The sequence below is a fragment of the Lithobates pipiens genome, unplaced genomic scaffold (assembly GCF_037356315.1).
Source record: "Lithobates pipiens isolate NorthernLeopardFrog02 unplaced genomic scaffold, aLitPip1_a1.2 Scaffold_16, whole genome shotgun sequence".
Classification (NCBI taxonomy): Eukaryota; Metazoa; Chordata; class Amphibia; order Anura; family Ranidae; genus Lithobates; species Lithobates pipiens.
In genome coordinates, this window is record NW_027507748.1 from 635,074,042 (window position 1) to 635,090,928 (window position 16,887).

At 46.8% G+C, this 16,887-nt stretch overlaps 1 protein-coding gene across 4 annotated transcripts in view; it reads left to right on the forward strand.

Moving 5' to 3' along the window:
• NEK5 (NIMA related kinase 5) overlaps positions 1-16,887 on the forward strand; it is a gene marked incomplete at its 3' end in the record, with an annotated part of 110,742 nt that overhangs the window by 76,946 nt on the left and 16,909 nt on the right. For all 4 annotated transcript variants that reach the window (XM_077484218.1, XM_077484221.1, XM_077484220.1 and 1 more), the window contains 5 exon segments: positions 4,391-4,530; positions 4,777-4,961; positions 7,503-7,566; positions 10,067-10,183; positions 16,606-16,689. In XM_077484218.1, the coding sequence (XP_077340344.1) occupies positions 4,391-4,530; positions 4,777-4,961; positions 7,503-7,566; positions 10,067-10,183; positions 16,606-16,689 (590 nt within the window).

Here is a 16,887-nt window from a genome sequence, read left to right on the forward strand (position 1 = left end):
GTACATAGGCCTGAGTGCAGTACAGTCTGCTGTTCTGTAAGGACCGCTATCGGTCCACAATACATAGGGTTGCCGTGCACTACTGCTGACCGCTGCCCTATACTGCAGCAGTCCTTCATTGGTATAGGGACTGACGTACAGTCTGCTAATCACTAACACACAACCTGCTTGGTCCACAAAAGTTTTTATAAGGACTGGTAACTTGGTATAGGGTGCTACGGTACATAGGCCTGAGTGCAGTACAGTCTGCTGTTCTGTAAGGACCGCTATCGGTCCACAATACATAGGGTTGACGTGCACTACTGCTGACCGCTGCCCTATACTGCAGCAGTCCTTCAGCGGTATAGGGACTGACGCACAGTCTGCTAAACACTAACACACAACCTGCTTGGTCCACAAAAGTTCTTATAAGGACTGGTAACTTGGTATAGGGTGCTACGGTACATAGGCCTGAGTGCAGTACAGTCTGCTGTTCTGTAAGGACTGCTATCGGTCCACAATACATAGGGTTGCCGTGCACTACTGCTGACCGCTGCCCTATACTGCAGCAGTCCTTCAGCGGTATAGGGACTGACGCATTGTCTGCTAAACACTAATACACAACCTGCTTGGTCCACAAAAGTTCTTATAAGGACTGGTAACTTGGTATAGGGTGCTACGGTACATAGGCCTGAGTGCGTTACAGTCTGCTGTTCTGTAAGGACCGCTATCGGTCCACAATACATAGGGTTGCCGTGCACTACTGCTGACCGCTGCCCTATACTGCAGCAGTCCTTCATTGGTATAGGGACTGACGTACAGTCTGCTAATCACTAACACACAACCTGCTTGGTCCACAAAAGTTCTTATAAGGACTGGTAACTTGGTATAGGGTGCTACGGTACATAGGCCTGAGTGCAGTACAGTCTGCTGTTCTGTAAGGACCGCTATCGGTCCACAATACATAGGGTTGCCGTGCACTACTGCTGACCGCTGCCCTATACTGCAGCAGTCCTTCATTGGTATAGGGACTGACGTACAGTCTGCTAATCACTAACACACAACCTGCTTGGTCCACAAAAGTTCTTATAAGGACTGGTAACTTGGTATAGGGTGCTACGGTACATAGGCCTGAGTGCGTTACAGTCTGCTGTTCTGTAAGGACCGCTATCGGTCCACAATACATAGGGTTGCCGTGCACTACTGCTGACCGCTGCCCTATACTGCAGCAGTCCTTCATTGGTATAGGGACTGACGTACAGTCTGCTAATCACTAACACACAACCTGCTTGGTCCACAAAAGTTTTTATAAGGACTGGTAACTTGGTATAGGGTGCTACGGTACATAGGCCTGAGTGCAGTACAGTCTGCTGTTCTGTAAGGACCGCTATCGGTCCACAATACATAGGGTTGACGTGCACTACTGCTGACCGCTGCCCTATACTGCAGCAGTCCTTCATTGGTATAGGGACTGACGTACAGTCTGCTAATCACTAACACACAACCTGCTTGGTCCACAAAAGTTCTTATAAGGACTGGTAACTTGGTATAGGGTGCTACGGTACATAGGCCTGAGTGCAGTACAGTCTGCTGTTCTGTAAGGACCGCTATCGGTCCACAATACATAGGGTTGACGTGCACTACTGCTGACCGCTGCCCTATACTGCAGCAGTCCTTCAGCGGTATAGGGACTAAGAGTTTTGTCACAGGGTGATTTAAAAAATGACAGGCAGAGGAAGAGGCAGGCCCTTCCGCAGGGGTGGTAGGGGTAGGGCAGGAGCAACAGCCTTGAGCCAAAGTGGGAAGTTGCAGAAGGTGCGTTCAATTACTTTAAAGGACGCACCAGACTTGGTTGAGTGGCTCACTCAGCCTTATTCTTCTGCACCCTCCTCATCCTCTCGATCTGCACCCTCTTCTTCACTCTCTGCTATGTGCACCCCCAAAGACACTACCACCAACAACACCACCACCACCACATACCTTCCGCTTGAGTGCAAATGGGGGCCTTCATGCTCCAGTGTTTTAATAGGGACCCCCGTATAAAAAGCATGAGGGTCAAGGACCAGTACTGGGTGGCAACGTACTTAGATCCCCGGTACAAACACAAAATGGCGGAAATGTTACCGCCGTCGCAGAGGGCTGTCAGAATGCAGCACTTCCAGGCCTTGCTTCGAGAAATGCTGCATTCTGCTTTTGCGTGCGCTGGCAGAGGAGCAATTCCCACTCCCAGAGAAGGATTTGCGGGTACCAATCCAACAGCGCCTGCAAGAAGAGGCCGGTTTGAAGATGTGTTGGTGACTTCGGATATGAGGTCATTCTTTCAGCCGACCCATCGACAGGTGTCATCCGGATCCAGCATCAGGGAACGCCTAGACCGTCAGGTGTCCGACTACATTGGGTTAACGGCCGATGTGGACGCTCTGAGGAGTGATGAACCCCTAGACTACTGGGTGGGCAGGCTTGACCTCTGGCCAGAGCTTGCCCAATTTGCAATCGAACTGTTGGCTTGCCCCTCATCCAGTGTCCTGTCCGAAAGGACGTTCAGCGCAGCAGGGGGGATTGTGACCGATAAGCGTACTCGCCTAGCTCACGACAGTGTTAACTACCTCACATTTCTAAAAATGAATGAGGCATGGATCTCGGAGGAATTCAACACATGTGATCAGTAGACCATGTATATGTCTATAAACAATTTTTGGAATCAAGCACACAGACCTTCTTAATTCATTTGGCTCACTTCCCTGACCCAAAAAAGCACACCGTACTATATGCCCCTACCCTCCTCTTTGAAGAGGTTGAGCGGTGTCATATTTCTACTGGGGCTGCTTATTATGAGGGGTTCCCACCATCCCTGTGCTGTGCTGACTTCCTCCTGGGTGTTCTTATTATGAGGGGCTCCCACCATCCCTGTGCTGTGCTGACTTCCTCCTGGGGGTTCTTATTATGAGGGGCTCCCACCATCCCTGTGCTGTGCTGACTTCCTCCTGGGGGTTCTTATTATGAGGGGATCACACCATCCCTGTGCTGTGCTGACTTCCTCCTGGGGCTGCTTACGGTGCTGCTGTCAGCGCTGTATGTCACGGAGCTGCTGTCAGCGCTGTATGTCACGGAGCTGCTGTCAGCGCTGTATGTCACGGAGCTGCTGTCAGCGCTGTATGTCACGGAGCTGCTGTCAGCGCTGTATGTCACGGAGCTGCTGTCAGCGCTGTATGTCACGGAGCTGCTGTCAGCGCTGTATGTCACGGAGCTGCTGTCAGCGCTGTATGTCACGGTGCTGCTGTCAGCGCTGTATGTCACGGAGCTGCTGTCAGCGCTGTATGTCACGGAGCTGCTGTCAGTGCTGTATGTCACGGAGCTGCTGTCAGCGCTGTATGTCACGGAGCTGCTGTCAGCGCTGTATGTCACGGAGCTGCTGTCAGCGCTGTATGTCACGGTGCTGCTGTCAGCGCTGTATGTCACGGAGCTGCTGTCAGCGCTGTATGTCACGGAGCTGCTGTCAGTGCTGTATGTCACGGAGCTGCTGTCAGCGCTGTATGTCACGGAGCTGCTGTCAGCGCTGTATGTCACGGAGCTGCTGTCAGCGCTGTATGTCACGGTGCTGCTGTCAGCGCTGTATGTCACGGAGCTGCTGTCAGCGCTGTATGTCACGGAGCTGCTGTCAGTGCTGTATGTCACGGAGCTGCTGTCAGCGCTGTATGTCACGGAGCTGCTGTCAGCGCTGTATGTCACGGAGCTGCTGTCAGCGCTGTATGTCACGGTGCTGCTGTCAGCGCTGTATGTCACGGAGCTGCTGTCAGCGCTGTATGTCACGGAGCTGCTGTCAGCGCTGTATGTCACGGAGCTGCTGTCAGCGCTGTATGTCACGGAGCTGCTGTCAGCGCTGTATGTCACGGAGCTGCTGTCAGCGCTGTATGTCACGGTGCTGATGTCAGTGCTCTGTATTACGGTGCTGCTGTCAGTGCTCTGTATCTCCTGCACCCTCTTGTTTGCCTACCCTGGTCCCTGACCTTCCCTCTCCTCCATTGCCTTCATTAGCTCCATAGTCCTGAATTGTCAGAACAATTTCCCAAATAAAAAAAAAATGCTTGTAGTTATCGATCCCAAATTCACCTCATACATGTATTATGCTATTGTCCAGGTGGTGGGACTACGTGCTACCCCCTAATAATTACCCCGTGGCCGCAAATTCGACCTAAAGGTTTGCGAAATTCGCCTCCCATTGAAGTCAATGGAGCCCGCGGCGAACGGTCGTTTTCGCGAACGTTTGTGCCCGTTCGCGTTTCGCGTTCGCGAAACGTCCCGTCGGAAGTTCGTCCATCACTATTCTTGATATCTATAGTTATTAGAGATAACACAGAATTTTAGAGATTTATATGAGTCATACATTGTTAATTGTTAATTTTTCAAAAAGTTCCAAGAAATGAAAAGGTCAAAGTTCAGGAAATTAAATCCGCAAGACAGAAGGTGGTGACGCCTCAGAGAAGAGTTGACTATCCATATAGGCAAGAATGGAAGCCCCCTTCACGAGTGCAACATCACAGTCCTGTTATGGTGATTATTTGTCATTTGTATAGTGTTGCTTTAACTGTTATGCATGGAATATTCAGAGTGTTCTAAATCAAAGTGATGAAAAGATAATGTAGAATTGTTGCCCATCACCAGCAAATTTATTCGGGATATTTTCAGTACCATTTTGAAAAATACTTCTGGAATTTTGATGTTTGCTCCACTTTTCTGTCCTGTTGTCTATCTAGTTTATGATTTTAGAAGCTCTGGATAACAGTGTTGTCTGTTCAGGTGCATGATCAGAACTGGAGACACAGGATGGAGGTTATTGATAAGCCTGCAGCTGCAAGGATACATGGACATGGACAATATAACCATTATTACGCAAGGTTGAATGACATACAGAGAAAACCCTATGATTACCAGCCTCACCATGGGCCACCGATAAACCACCACATCGATTCTCCACAGCATGTGTATGTACTGCCTCAATAGATACACTACGTTTTATATTTATGTATACACACTGATCAGCCATAACATTATAACCACCCAACGAAAATTGAGTAGGTCCCCCTATCACCACCATAATAACCCTGACCCATCGAGGCATGGAATCCACTCAGAAGGTATGTTGCGGTCCAGCATGTTTCATCACTAGATGGCATAAGGAGAGGTGTAGCACAGGGGCGGATCCAGAGTCTAGTCTCGGGAGGGGCACTGCTAGAAAATATGTTTTTTTTGGAGGGCAATTTATATGGGAAATGGCTGGTATTGGCGCTTCAATCATCATGGCACCATAGTTGTTATGGTGTCATGATGATTGAAGCACAGTATTTCTATTATTACATTGTAATACAAAAATAAATGGTTCAACTCACCATAATGCAGAATCAGTGGGAGCCCTGAGGGTGTCACTTGCCACGTCGCCTGCCACCAAATGCGGATTGTCACTTGCCACGTCACTTGCCACACACTGTGGATTGTCACTTGCCGCACATTGTCACTTGCCACATCACTTGTAACCAAATGCGGATTGTCACTTGCCACATGACCTGCCACACATTACGGATTGTCACTTGCCACACTTTGCAGATTGTCACTTGCCCCTTCGCCTGCCACACATTGCAGATTGTCACTTTCACGTAGCCTACCACACATTGCGGATTGTCACTTGCCACATAGCCTGCCACACATTGCGCATTGTCACTTGCCACGCACCTGCCACACATTGCAGATTGTCATTGCCACGTAGCTTGCCACAGGTTGCGGATTGTCACTTGCCACATAGCCTGCCACACGTTGCACACTGTCACTTGCCACGTAGCCTGCCACACATTGCGGATTGCCACTTGCCACGTCGCCTGCCATACGTTGCAGATTGTCACCTGCTGTGTCACTGGTCTTTTACTGTGTCCCATAGTGAAGTTAGGCAGCAGAGAGATAATGTAATCTCTCTGCTGCCCACTGCTTCCCGCATAGTGCAGAACTGCAGAGATGCAGGGCAGCGAGAGATGATGTCATCTCCCTGCTCCCCTGCCCGCCGGCTTCCTGATTGGCCAGCAGCCCGCTCGCACACTGAGCCACCCAGCTGCCCCCCCCACCCGCCCGCGCTGTCACCTACGGACCGCCCGCCCGCGCGGTCACCCACGGACCGCCCGCCCGCGCTGTCATCCACGGAACCCACCCGGGGAACCCGCCCACCCACGCTGTCACCCGCGGATCCGCTCACCTGCGCTGTCACCCGCAGAACCCACCCGCCGAACCGCCGGCCCGCGCTGTCACCCGCCGCATTCTCGGAGGGGGCAATTGCCCTGTTGTTATATATATATGTGTGTGTGATTCTGCTTCTCTGGGTAGGGGGTGCCCGCACACCACAGGCACACTGGCTGTGCTGTGATTAGTCAGACCACAAGCCGTTCATCGAGTGCCAGCCAATGGATGACCCCCGGCACCTGCTGATCAGTGGTTAGGAAGACAGGACAGAGCTTTGTGTGTATGTAAACAATACAGAGCTCTGTCCTGTCAGTGGTGATGTGCCGGCTTTTGTTCCCCTGCAAAAGGGAATAAAAACCATCACATCCCTTAGTGAAAGCACCTCACAGTACACACATAAACACTGGTTAGGCACATATTTAACCCTTTGATTGCCCTAGATGTTTAACCCATTCCTAGCCAGTGTCATTAGTACAGCCACAGTATATATTCTTAGCACTGATCGCTGTATTAGTGTCACTGGTTCCCACAAAGTGTCCTAAGTGTCAGTTAGTGTCAGATTGTCCACCATACTATCACAGTCCCGCTATAAGTCACTACTCGACACCATTACTAGTATAAAAATAAATAAATACAAATTCCCATGAAGCATTGTAAACTCTGACATTCACAGACATGACTAGGCATGATGGGAATTGTAGTTTCTGAACTGGAGGGCCATAGTTTGAAGACCCATGAGCTATACCATAGTTTGTTGACGCTATATCTTTTGAACAAACCAATCAATATAAGCTTGGGATTTTTTCTATCAAAAGTATGTGGCAGAATACATATTGGCCTAAATTTATGAAGAAATTAGATTTTTTTAAAAAATTTATTGGATATGTTTTATAGCAGAAAGTAAAAAAATATTGTGTTTTTTTTTTCTCTTTCAAAATTTACGGTCTTTTTTGTGTATGTTGCAAAAAAAAAAAAAACCAGTGGTGATCAAATACCACCAAAAGGACTATTTGTGTCTATTTGTGGGAAAAAAATTATATAAATTCTATTTGTGTACAGCATTGCGTGACCGTGCAATTGTTAGTTAAAATAGCACAGTATAGCAAAAAATGGCCTGGTCATTAAGGGGGTGTAAATCTTCTGGAGGTGAAGTTGTTAAATATATTCTTGTATTGATTTGGTTCTACAGTAATATAACACACATATTTTACGGTAATGAAATGTGTTTATAGTCCAATCATCACATACATTGCCACGTGTTCTTACTAATTTCTAAGCCTTTCTCACCTCTCAATTTCTAGGAATGATTTCTTACAAAGAAAACAGGAAGCGGAAAGGATTAAGATAAAGGTTGAAAAGCAGCTGGTGAGTTTATTTTATGCATTACAGAGAAACTGAAATGAAAAGATTATTTATTTTACAAAAGCTTTCTTAATGAGAAATCTCCACTGCTCCCTACAGGTGAGAGCTAGAAATGAGCTGAGCATTGAAATCTAGGCACCACTAAATTCTGTCATTATCATTCACTTCTGTCACTGTAGGGCACCCCAGTGCATTCATTTCAACAAAATCTTCCCATAACATTATTTGTGCATTTTGTTTATTTTGGACATGTTGTTTACCTGTAAAAGTCTCCTTATGCCGTGTACACACGGTCGAACTGTTTGACGTACTTAGTCCGTTGAAACACATTTCAGCGGACAATCCGCTCGTGTGTGGGCTTCAGCGGACTTTTTCAGCGTGCAGTCCAGAGTACTAAGAATTTCGGGTTTTTCCAAAAATCTGTCCGTCGTACTTTGGTTTCAGCGGACAATACGGTCGTCAGTATGCTAGTCCGACGGACTAAGAATGGCGCATGCCCAGAAAGGATTTACAGGGCTTTGCTGTGTCTTGGACTTCCTATTTCTAGTCCCGTCGTACGTGCTGTACACGTCATCGCGCAAGCTTTCGTCAGACTGTTTGTGTATCCGTGTGTGGTCAAGTCCGTTCAGTGGAAAGTACGCCGGATTGTCTGTTGGATTGTATGATGGACTAAGTACGTCAAACAGTTCGACCGTGTGTACGCGGCATTAGACATCCAATACTGAGACTGCTGCTGCCGCCATTGTGCATGTGATGTCAGCAGCCCCAGCAGACTTAGAGCTGTTAGTCAAGTGACACCCTATATTATATTATTCCCTTTTGCCACTGGCAGCTACATAAAAGTTTGTGTATGGAGATGAGAGGGGTAGCAGTAATGCTGGGTCAGCACAGACCATAATTAGACACTCCCAGAAGAGGAGAGGACGGAAGAGGGTTATGATAAAGAATAGTCAAAAATTCTAGCAAGTTCAAAGGAACATTGCAACAAGTAAATAGAAAATCATTTATGGGAAGAAAAATCAATACAAGTAAGCATTCAAAATATTTTTTCGTGCTTTTACCTGTAATTTACCAACCAAAGGAGAAGCCCACACATTGCACTGTAGGTTGCACTGGGGTTGTGTTTTAGCCCTGGTATTGCTAAAACCAGGAAAGTGCATACTGCAGTCATTCCTGGTTTTAGGGGCTCTTGGATTGCTTTACAGTAATGGACTTTCAAGTAGGTGAGTACAGTAGGCACCAGGCATTACTTTGTCTCAATTTCTATGCATATTTGTAGTTGTCACCTTACATTGCTTTCAGATTGTGGAGGGTGGGTGAAGAGCACTATGCATGAATAGAGACTTGGAGACTCCAGCCAATTGAAGGAAAAATGGTAATTTTATTAGTGTATGCATAGGCGTGCACACAGGGTAAACCAGGTGTGCCTGGGCACGCTCTGATCACCCTGTGCTGAGCAGATTCCCCCTGCTGCTTGGCTGCAGAGAAAGGGACTGGGGAATCTCTGTCCTCAGTCTCTTTGTCTGTCTCCAAAGTGAGACAATAGGGGTCTGTTTAGACCCCTGATAGTTAACCAAAGCCACTCAATGGAGCTCCTAAATTGTAAAAAATAATAATAATAAAAATACTGTAAAAAATATTAAAATTGTAAAAAAGTAAATATAAAAAATATATAAAAAATAAGCTACTGCCACCACTCTCTGCCCTACTGACCTCGTCCACTGCTCTGCCCTACTAACACTGTCCATTGCCCTACTGTCATTCATATGTATAGTTACAGTATATACACACATGCATGTGTGTTTGAGCTTTGTGGTGCACACCCTAATGCAATAGGCTGTGCACACCTATGAGTGTATAATATAGGACTGTAGCCAACACAAAACCGTGTTGCCACTGCAGGCACAGCAGACATTGCCGACCACCATTACCATGTTAGGACACAGACTGTAGTGCCCAAGACAAACAGATGTAACACTTCCAAAGCCCTGAAGAAGATGACATCCTAATCTCCTGAAATGTGTTGTTACTGTATATGTTTTGTCATACAGCACCCCAAAATAATAATTACAATTGTTCCTCAAATGGAGTTTCCAACACTTTCTGTTCATGCGTGGCACCCACTCCAAGGACCCTTTAGAAGTCTAGCCACCACAAACCATATAGGGCCTATCTCTAACTTACATAAACACTACAACTTTTTCCCTTCAGGACGGTATTATAAATGGTATCTATATGAAAAACACATGAAAGCGTTATTACTATATTACTACACCTTCTGGTGAAATCTGGTACTCTGATAATATCTAACATTAGGACTACTGAAGGCTGATAGAACAAAAGTTTAATCCAGAGATTTGGTCTGAGTACTCTTTGTGAGTCAGGAGGCATTTATTTTTCTTCTGGTCTAAATTTTTTTGTCATCCCATCAGATAGAGGGAAATATCCATTACATCTGCAAGACAGAACAACATTGTTCTTGGCTTACCTTTTTTTCTTATAGGGGCTGCGCCCATCTTCTGCCGACCAGTTCAGGAAGTATACTCCAGTGTCAAGGCATGAAATGCCTCCTGATCCAGCATTAAACAGAGCTCCACAAAAGCAGCAAATGAATGATGAGGTACTTACAGTATGATACTGCTACAGGAGTCACTTCAGCAGTTTATTTTATATATTTGAGGTTTCTGGTACACATTCATATATGTCACATATTATTAAGGTTACATGTCAAACTAGATCAGGGGCCTCCAAACTATGGCCCGTGGGCCAAACCTGGCCCCTTACAAGATTTTATTTGGTCTGCAGCTATGGTTATTGGCGTGGCCTCTATGTAGGCTGACTCTGCTCCCACACAGGTCTTACTTCAGGTCAGGAGAGGTCTGCTTCTACCCCCCCCCCATCTCCAGCACAGGTTCCCCTAAAGCTTTGTAATCACCTCCATTTAGGACTGCTAAGACTCTGATGAGGACTTTGATATAAGAAGGGATGTAAGACGAAACTATGATATAAGGGAGACTTTGATGTAAGAGGAAACTCTGATGTAACAGGGATTCTGTCTAGGACAGTAATGTAAAGGGGGTTCTGATGTAGGGGGGAATGTTGTAAGGGGAACTGTGAAGGGAACCCTGATATAAGAGGGGACTCTGATGTAAGAAGGGATTCTGATGGGAACACTGATATAAGGGGGACTTTGATGGGGATGCTGATTTGTAGAAGACTCTGGTTCATGGGAGGATGCTGATGTAAGGGGGACTCTGATGGGGACCATGATATAAGGGTGGGCTCTGATGTGGACTAAAATGGGACTCTGATGTGGACTCTGATGTAAAGGGGACTGCTTTTAACAAAGGCGCAGACTGATTTTATTTTTGTTTAACCTTTTATTAATGGCTCAAGTTTATTGGGAATTAGTTTATTCTGTTTTTCTGAACTTCTTTCTTTGTTGTTCTGAACCATACAATGCATATTAGAAAAAGCTCCATGTAAAACATATTCATTATGGCTACCACAAGTATGTTTACCAACATGTTGAAAGGCTGGTTGTAGGAGGGGGGATGTATCAGCTGCCCGCCAGCGGATCTGGGGGGCCGCCCCCCTGCTTCTCCCGGTGTTTCCGCCGGGGGGAGGGGGGGTGATCGGCCGTCCTTCCGTCCTCCATCTGCACTTTCCCCTCAGCTCTCCTGCATGCAGCCCGCCCGCTTCTACCGGTATTCCCGCCGGGGGGAGGAGGGGTGATCGGCCGTCCGTCACTCACACTCTCGCTGGGCTCAATGCCGCACGTTTGGGGGGACGCCACCCACTTCTCCCTTCTATCCTGCCAGCGCTGGGGGGGACGCCCGCTTCTCTCGGCACTCATGGGGGGGGGGCGTCCATTTGGCCACCCTACACCCACCACTTGCCACTCACCCGCCAGTTCACCTCCCTGGAACCCACGCTATGCGCCATGGAGGGGATGCCCGCACGCTTCCCAGTTCTGCTCACTTCCCAGTACTCACGTGGGGGGGGGGGGATCCCCGCACATCTTCCGGGCACCCTCCGTTTCAGTTGCATGGTTCATCATGGCGTTTCAGCCCCAGGTTTCTGTCTCAGCGTTCTTCTGTCATAGCGTTCTGTCCAGCATTTCCGTCAAAGCGTTCTGTCCAGCTTTTTCCGTCATTGCGTTCGGTCCAGCTTTTCTGTCATAGCGTTCTGTCCAGCTTTTCTGTCATAGCGTTCTGTCCAGCATTTCTATCATAGCGTTCAGTCCAGCATTTCTGTCATAGCGTTCTGCCCAGCATTTCTGTCATAGTGTTCTGCCCAGCATATCTGTCATAGCGTTCTGTCCAGCATCTCTGTCATAGCGTTCTGTCCAGCATCTCTGTCATAGCGTTCTGTCCAGCATTTCTGTCATAGCGTTCTGTCCAGCATTTCTGTCATAGCGTTCTGTCCAGCATTTCTGTCATAGCGTTCTGTCCGGCATTTCCGTCATAACGGTTCCATCCAGCATTTTCATCATAGCGTTTCTGGCCTGGCATGTCTGTCATAGCGTTTCTGCCCCTGGATTTCTGTCATAGTGTTTTTGTCCCTGGATTTCTGTCATAGCGTTTCTGCCCCAGGATTTCTGTCATTGCGTTCTGCCCCTGGATTTCTGTCATAGCGTTTCTGCCCCTGGATTTCTGTCATAGCGTTTCTGCCCCAGGATTTCTGTCATTGCGTTCTGCCCCTGGATTTCTGTCATAGCGTTCTGCCCCAGGACTTCTGTCATAGCGTTCTGAACCAGGACTTCTGTCATAGCGTTCTGCCCCAGGACTTCTCTCATAGCGTTCTGCCCCAGGACTTATCACAACGTTCTGCCCCTGGATTTCTGTCAGTGTTTCACCCCAGAATTTCTGTGACAGTAGTCCGCCCCAGCATTTTCTGTCACAGGGGTCCGCCCCAGCATGCTTCCAGCTTTTCTGTCATAGCGTTATGCCCAAGCTTTTCTGTCTTTGCGTCTCTACCCCAGTGTTTCTGTCATAGTGTTCTGCACCAGTTTTTCTGGCTCAGCGTTCAGTCTCAGTGTTCAGGCTCGGCATTCAGCCTTATCTTTTCGGTCATAGCGTTTCTGCCTCAGGATTTCTGTCTTTGCATTTCTGTCTCAGCGTTCAGTCTCAGCATGTTTTCGGGCATTGCATTTCTGGCCAGGATTCTGCTGTTGCGCTGCTGTCTCAGTTTTTTTTTGTTATAGCATTTCTGCCCCAGGATTTCTGCCATTGCATTTATGCCTCAGCGTTTCAGTCTTGGTCGTTGCTCTCATTGCGTTTCTGCCCCTGGTTCTGTCACTACGTTTCTGCATCAGCATTAAGTTTCAGCGTTCTCTGTCATGGTGTTTTTCATCATGGCGTGTTGTGTTTTTGTCTCAGCGTTTCTGTCTCAGCATTTCTAGTGTTTCGTCTTTGTTGATTGTCATGTCCCACAGTGTCTGTGTCATGTTTTGTACCTGGGTCAGGTAGCTAGGGCTCACACGTCAGGATCTGTCACATCTATAGATCCATACGGGCTGAGGTTTCGTTTGTTAATTGATTAATCTTCTCGCCCGTATACCATACGTCATACGTTGCATGTTCATTCACCACATCTATACCACTACCCACCATGGCCTGTGGGTACACTAGCCCTGAGTTTTCAGTTAATTACCTGTCTCTGCGCTGCAGGTTACTCGGGCTCACTTACCACTTACATGTGGGTGGTGGGGTCCGTCCATCAGGTTCTTTTACGTGCAGTGGTCTTGACTTTCTGCTCATGTTTCATTCTTAGTTAGGCAGGGGGGTATTTTTGTTCTAATGTCTGGTTGTCTGTAATTTCTCTAGTTTGTGTTTCAGGTTGGGCTGTCTTGGCATCCATACCAATATCAACCATGCTTGCACTCACTTCCATCAGCCCGGCCGTTGTTGGGGGCTAGTTGATTGGTGCTGATGTCATTTCACCACTGGGCTCACCCTTGGGTCAGAAGCAGTCGCAAATTTTTCTTCAGTTGATGTCCTGTTGTGTTGAGGCCCTGGTTACCGCCCAGGGATGTATAGTCTCTCTCAGGGTGTGTGCTAAGCCACGTCCCCATGTCGGTCCTTGGGTGGTAGGTTGGGCAGATGTCATAATGATTCTGGATTCCACTCTTGGCGCTGATCTTGTCTAAACTTATTGCCTGGAGTTCTACTTAGGGACATCAGTCCAGTCGTTTTTTCCGATCCCCAGCTTGTTCCAAGTAGGAGGGGCTTGGGTATGTCTGTATCATGCCATGGGACTATTTCCCCGGGAGGGAGTCTGGCCCTCCTTGGTTCAGGATTCTGACTCAGCTGTTAGGTTCAGGCTGTAGCATGACCCGATCGTATACGGTGGGACCAGGGTCTTGTATCCGGCATGGTTTCTCCATGTTTGACAATATTATTGCCATGGTGCATGGGCCTTATCCGCTTACTCCATCACATCCATCAGGTATCCAGTTTTTCGCACTCCTGCTAGTGGTCTTTTTGCCACTCACCCTCTTGGGGGGGGGGGGGTTATGTCTCTGTGCTATGTTACTGGTGTTCATTGAGGTATTTCGCCGTCATTGCAGGGGTTTCCTCGGGCCAGGCCTTGTTCCTTTCCCCTCACGTATCCTCTCATTTCACAAGCAGTTCATTCTCGGGTCTGGATGTCGCGGGCATCAGGCTCAGTTCAATCTTTCAGGGGATGTTCAGTTGGGTTCAGGGTAGTGTCGCAGGTTCGATAGGGGGTTCCATCTCATCACCAAGTCAGGAGTCGGTGTGTTCTTTTGCCACAGCAAATACTTTCCGGTTACTTGCTGGGTACGTACTGTTGCCTGGCTCTGAGGAAAGGGGTTCTCCCCAGAAACGCGTCAACCGTTTACGTTGGGGTAGTCATCAATCAATCTATCTGACATCAGATCTGGATGTGTCGATGTTCGGTGCGATGGATCCAATTGTATTGATTATGCCTTTTATCAATACTCGTTTGTGAGTAGCCATTTTGCTATGTGTTCTGTTTTCAATAAAGCTCTATTTTATGGTAATGCACTAGGTCAGTGTGCCTTCCCTTTTTGTTTTGCTTTTCTCCAGTATTTGAATACCCAATATTCTAAGGAGGGCTGCAAGACCTTTTTGACACTACCATCTCAAACTGTCGGTATCACACTTTGAAGACCGAGACACCAGAGCGCAGGAGAAGTTGTCTTTTTCTTGCCATCCGGGAGCACACCTTTACCAGTGATGGTTCATTACCTTCCCTTCTTCACCTAAATTTTGTGTCTTTTTGCCCTCTTTTCAGGCATACTGACCAGCTAGGCCAAGGCACACCTCAGGCCTTGGTTCTTAGGAGTATCGCATTTCCCGCTTGAAGACCCTGACTACAAGTTGAAAGGCTGGCCGTCATCTAGATACATTGACAAGTATCCATAACTGGTCCCAGCCTACTATTACAGCAAACATGAAGGCATTGCATAGGACTTTCAAGGTGGAGCAAAAATGCACCAGAATTACAGAATTCTATGTACAATTAGATCAAAGGGTGATGGTCCTGATACCGCTAGCCAACTTCCCCACAGCTTCTCAGATTTCCCAGGGCACCCTCTATGCTGGAAAATAACTAATTCTAGACTGAGGCTGGGTTCACACTAGTGCAATTTGGATGCGGGTTTCCCCAAATCTAATTCGCATGACAGGAGAGTGTGCCCAGATCTCAGTGGAGGTGATTCATACATCTCCGTGGCAGCCACATAGAGAATTGCGCAGGGTTCCTGTGGTTCTTTGGCTCAGTTTCAGGTCCAAATTCAGGCAAAAATTCTGACTGATTTGGAAAACAGGGACGCACCAGACCTCTGCTGTGAGCCGGGTCTGCACTAAGTGTGAACCCAGCCTTAGAGTATTCCCCATGTGATTAATCCATTCCCTATGGGTCGGAAGCTGTTCTAATTTCAAGTATTGTAAAATACCGTAAGTCTCCTGGTTTGAAACATGGCCCTACTCACAGCTGCCTTAGTAATTAAGAATACTCAGTATATAACATTTTGGGTCTAAAGGGACATTGGCTTGGAAGTCCATATTAATGATGCCCGCTATCTCCATCCAATACCTGTGCAGTTTTGGGCAGCACCACATTTAGGCCTGGTTCACACCTATGTATTTTTTAGTGCATTTTCAGTTTTGCAGAAACACGCTACAGACCATTTAACATGGTTTCCTATGGATGTAGTTCACATTTGTGCATTTCATGGAAAGGGCCAGGGACTTTTTTCTGGTTTTTGGTTCCTTACACTTCAATGGGTCAAAAACATATATTGAAAAATGCAAAATGCACCTGGACTAAGCAAAATGCAACCTTCATAGGTGTGAACCAGGCCTAAATGTATTAGATCGACTTGTGCCACATTTAATATTTTTTTTCAGCATAATTCATTAAAAATGATCAAAGAAAAAAAAAACGAAAAAGAGGAAAAGGATCGTCAAAAAGTAACAAGGTGTGAGAAATAAATTAAGACCGTGTAAAAGAGTATTTTTTCATCACCAGGCTGAGTAAAAACCTACATAACAACCTAGGTTACTAGAATAAATACTATTGTCTGCAGTGGTCCTAAAGGCCACACAATAAGTGTCAAAGGGCCCCATGTGGCATCCGGGCTGCAGGTTGGGCACTGCGGCCTTAGGGGCTACAACATTTTTTTTTTTTTAAAAGGGTACAGAATTCATAAAATTCCACCATGATGATCAGATATTAAAACATCTTGGGGTGTCGTTTTAGGTATATAAAGTACATAATCAGCAATAATATGTTTGTTCCTTTTCATTCTATGACTATTTGTGTCCCAGCATTGTACAGGAAAGGTGGTGCCACGGACAGGCTTTGGGGTTGTTGCAGGTTTGGAAAATTACTTTTTGTTTGGGGGGAAAAAAAAAACTAGAAAACGGCAATTTTTTCTTTAGCATTTTTATTTCATCACTAATTTATGTTATGCCCAGAGGTTACATCTCAAAAAAATCATCCAAGCACTATACTGCACATGGTTTCTAAGAATTAATGTTTGTATAACAGGAACATCTGAAACAGTTGGGGCTCATTCGGCAGCAATACCACAATGAAGTCAAGGAGATAAAAGCCAGAGCTGGAGAGTACCAGGTAAAATTATGTCAGGGCTTTTTTTAATTTTATTCAGCTTTTGCTAGCAGCAGTATGGAATTCTATGGCACATAGTAAAACGTTCAAGATGCAAGCAACTACTTGAATGATGTTTTTCCTCTACCAATAAAGAATGCCACCAGTAATTAAACATGTACAGTCACTTTTCTGGGGAACAAACATACTCATAGAATCCAA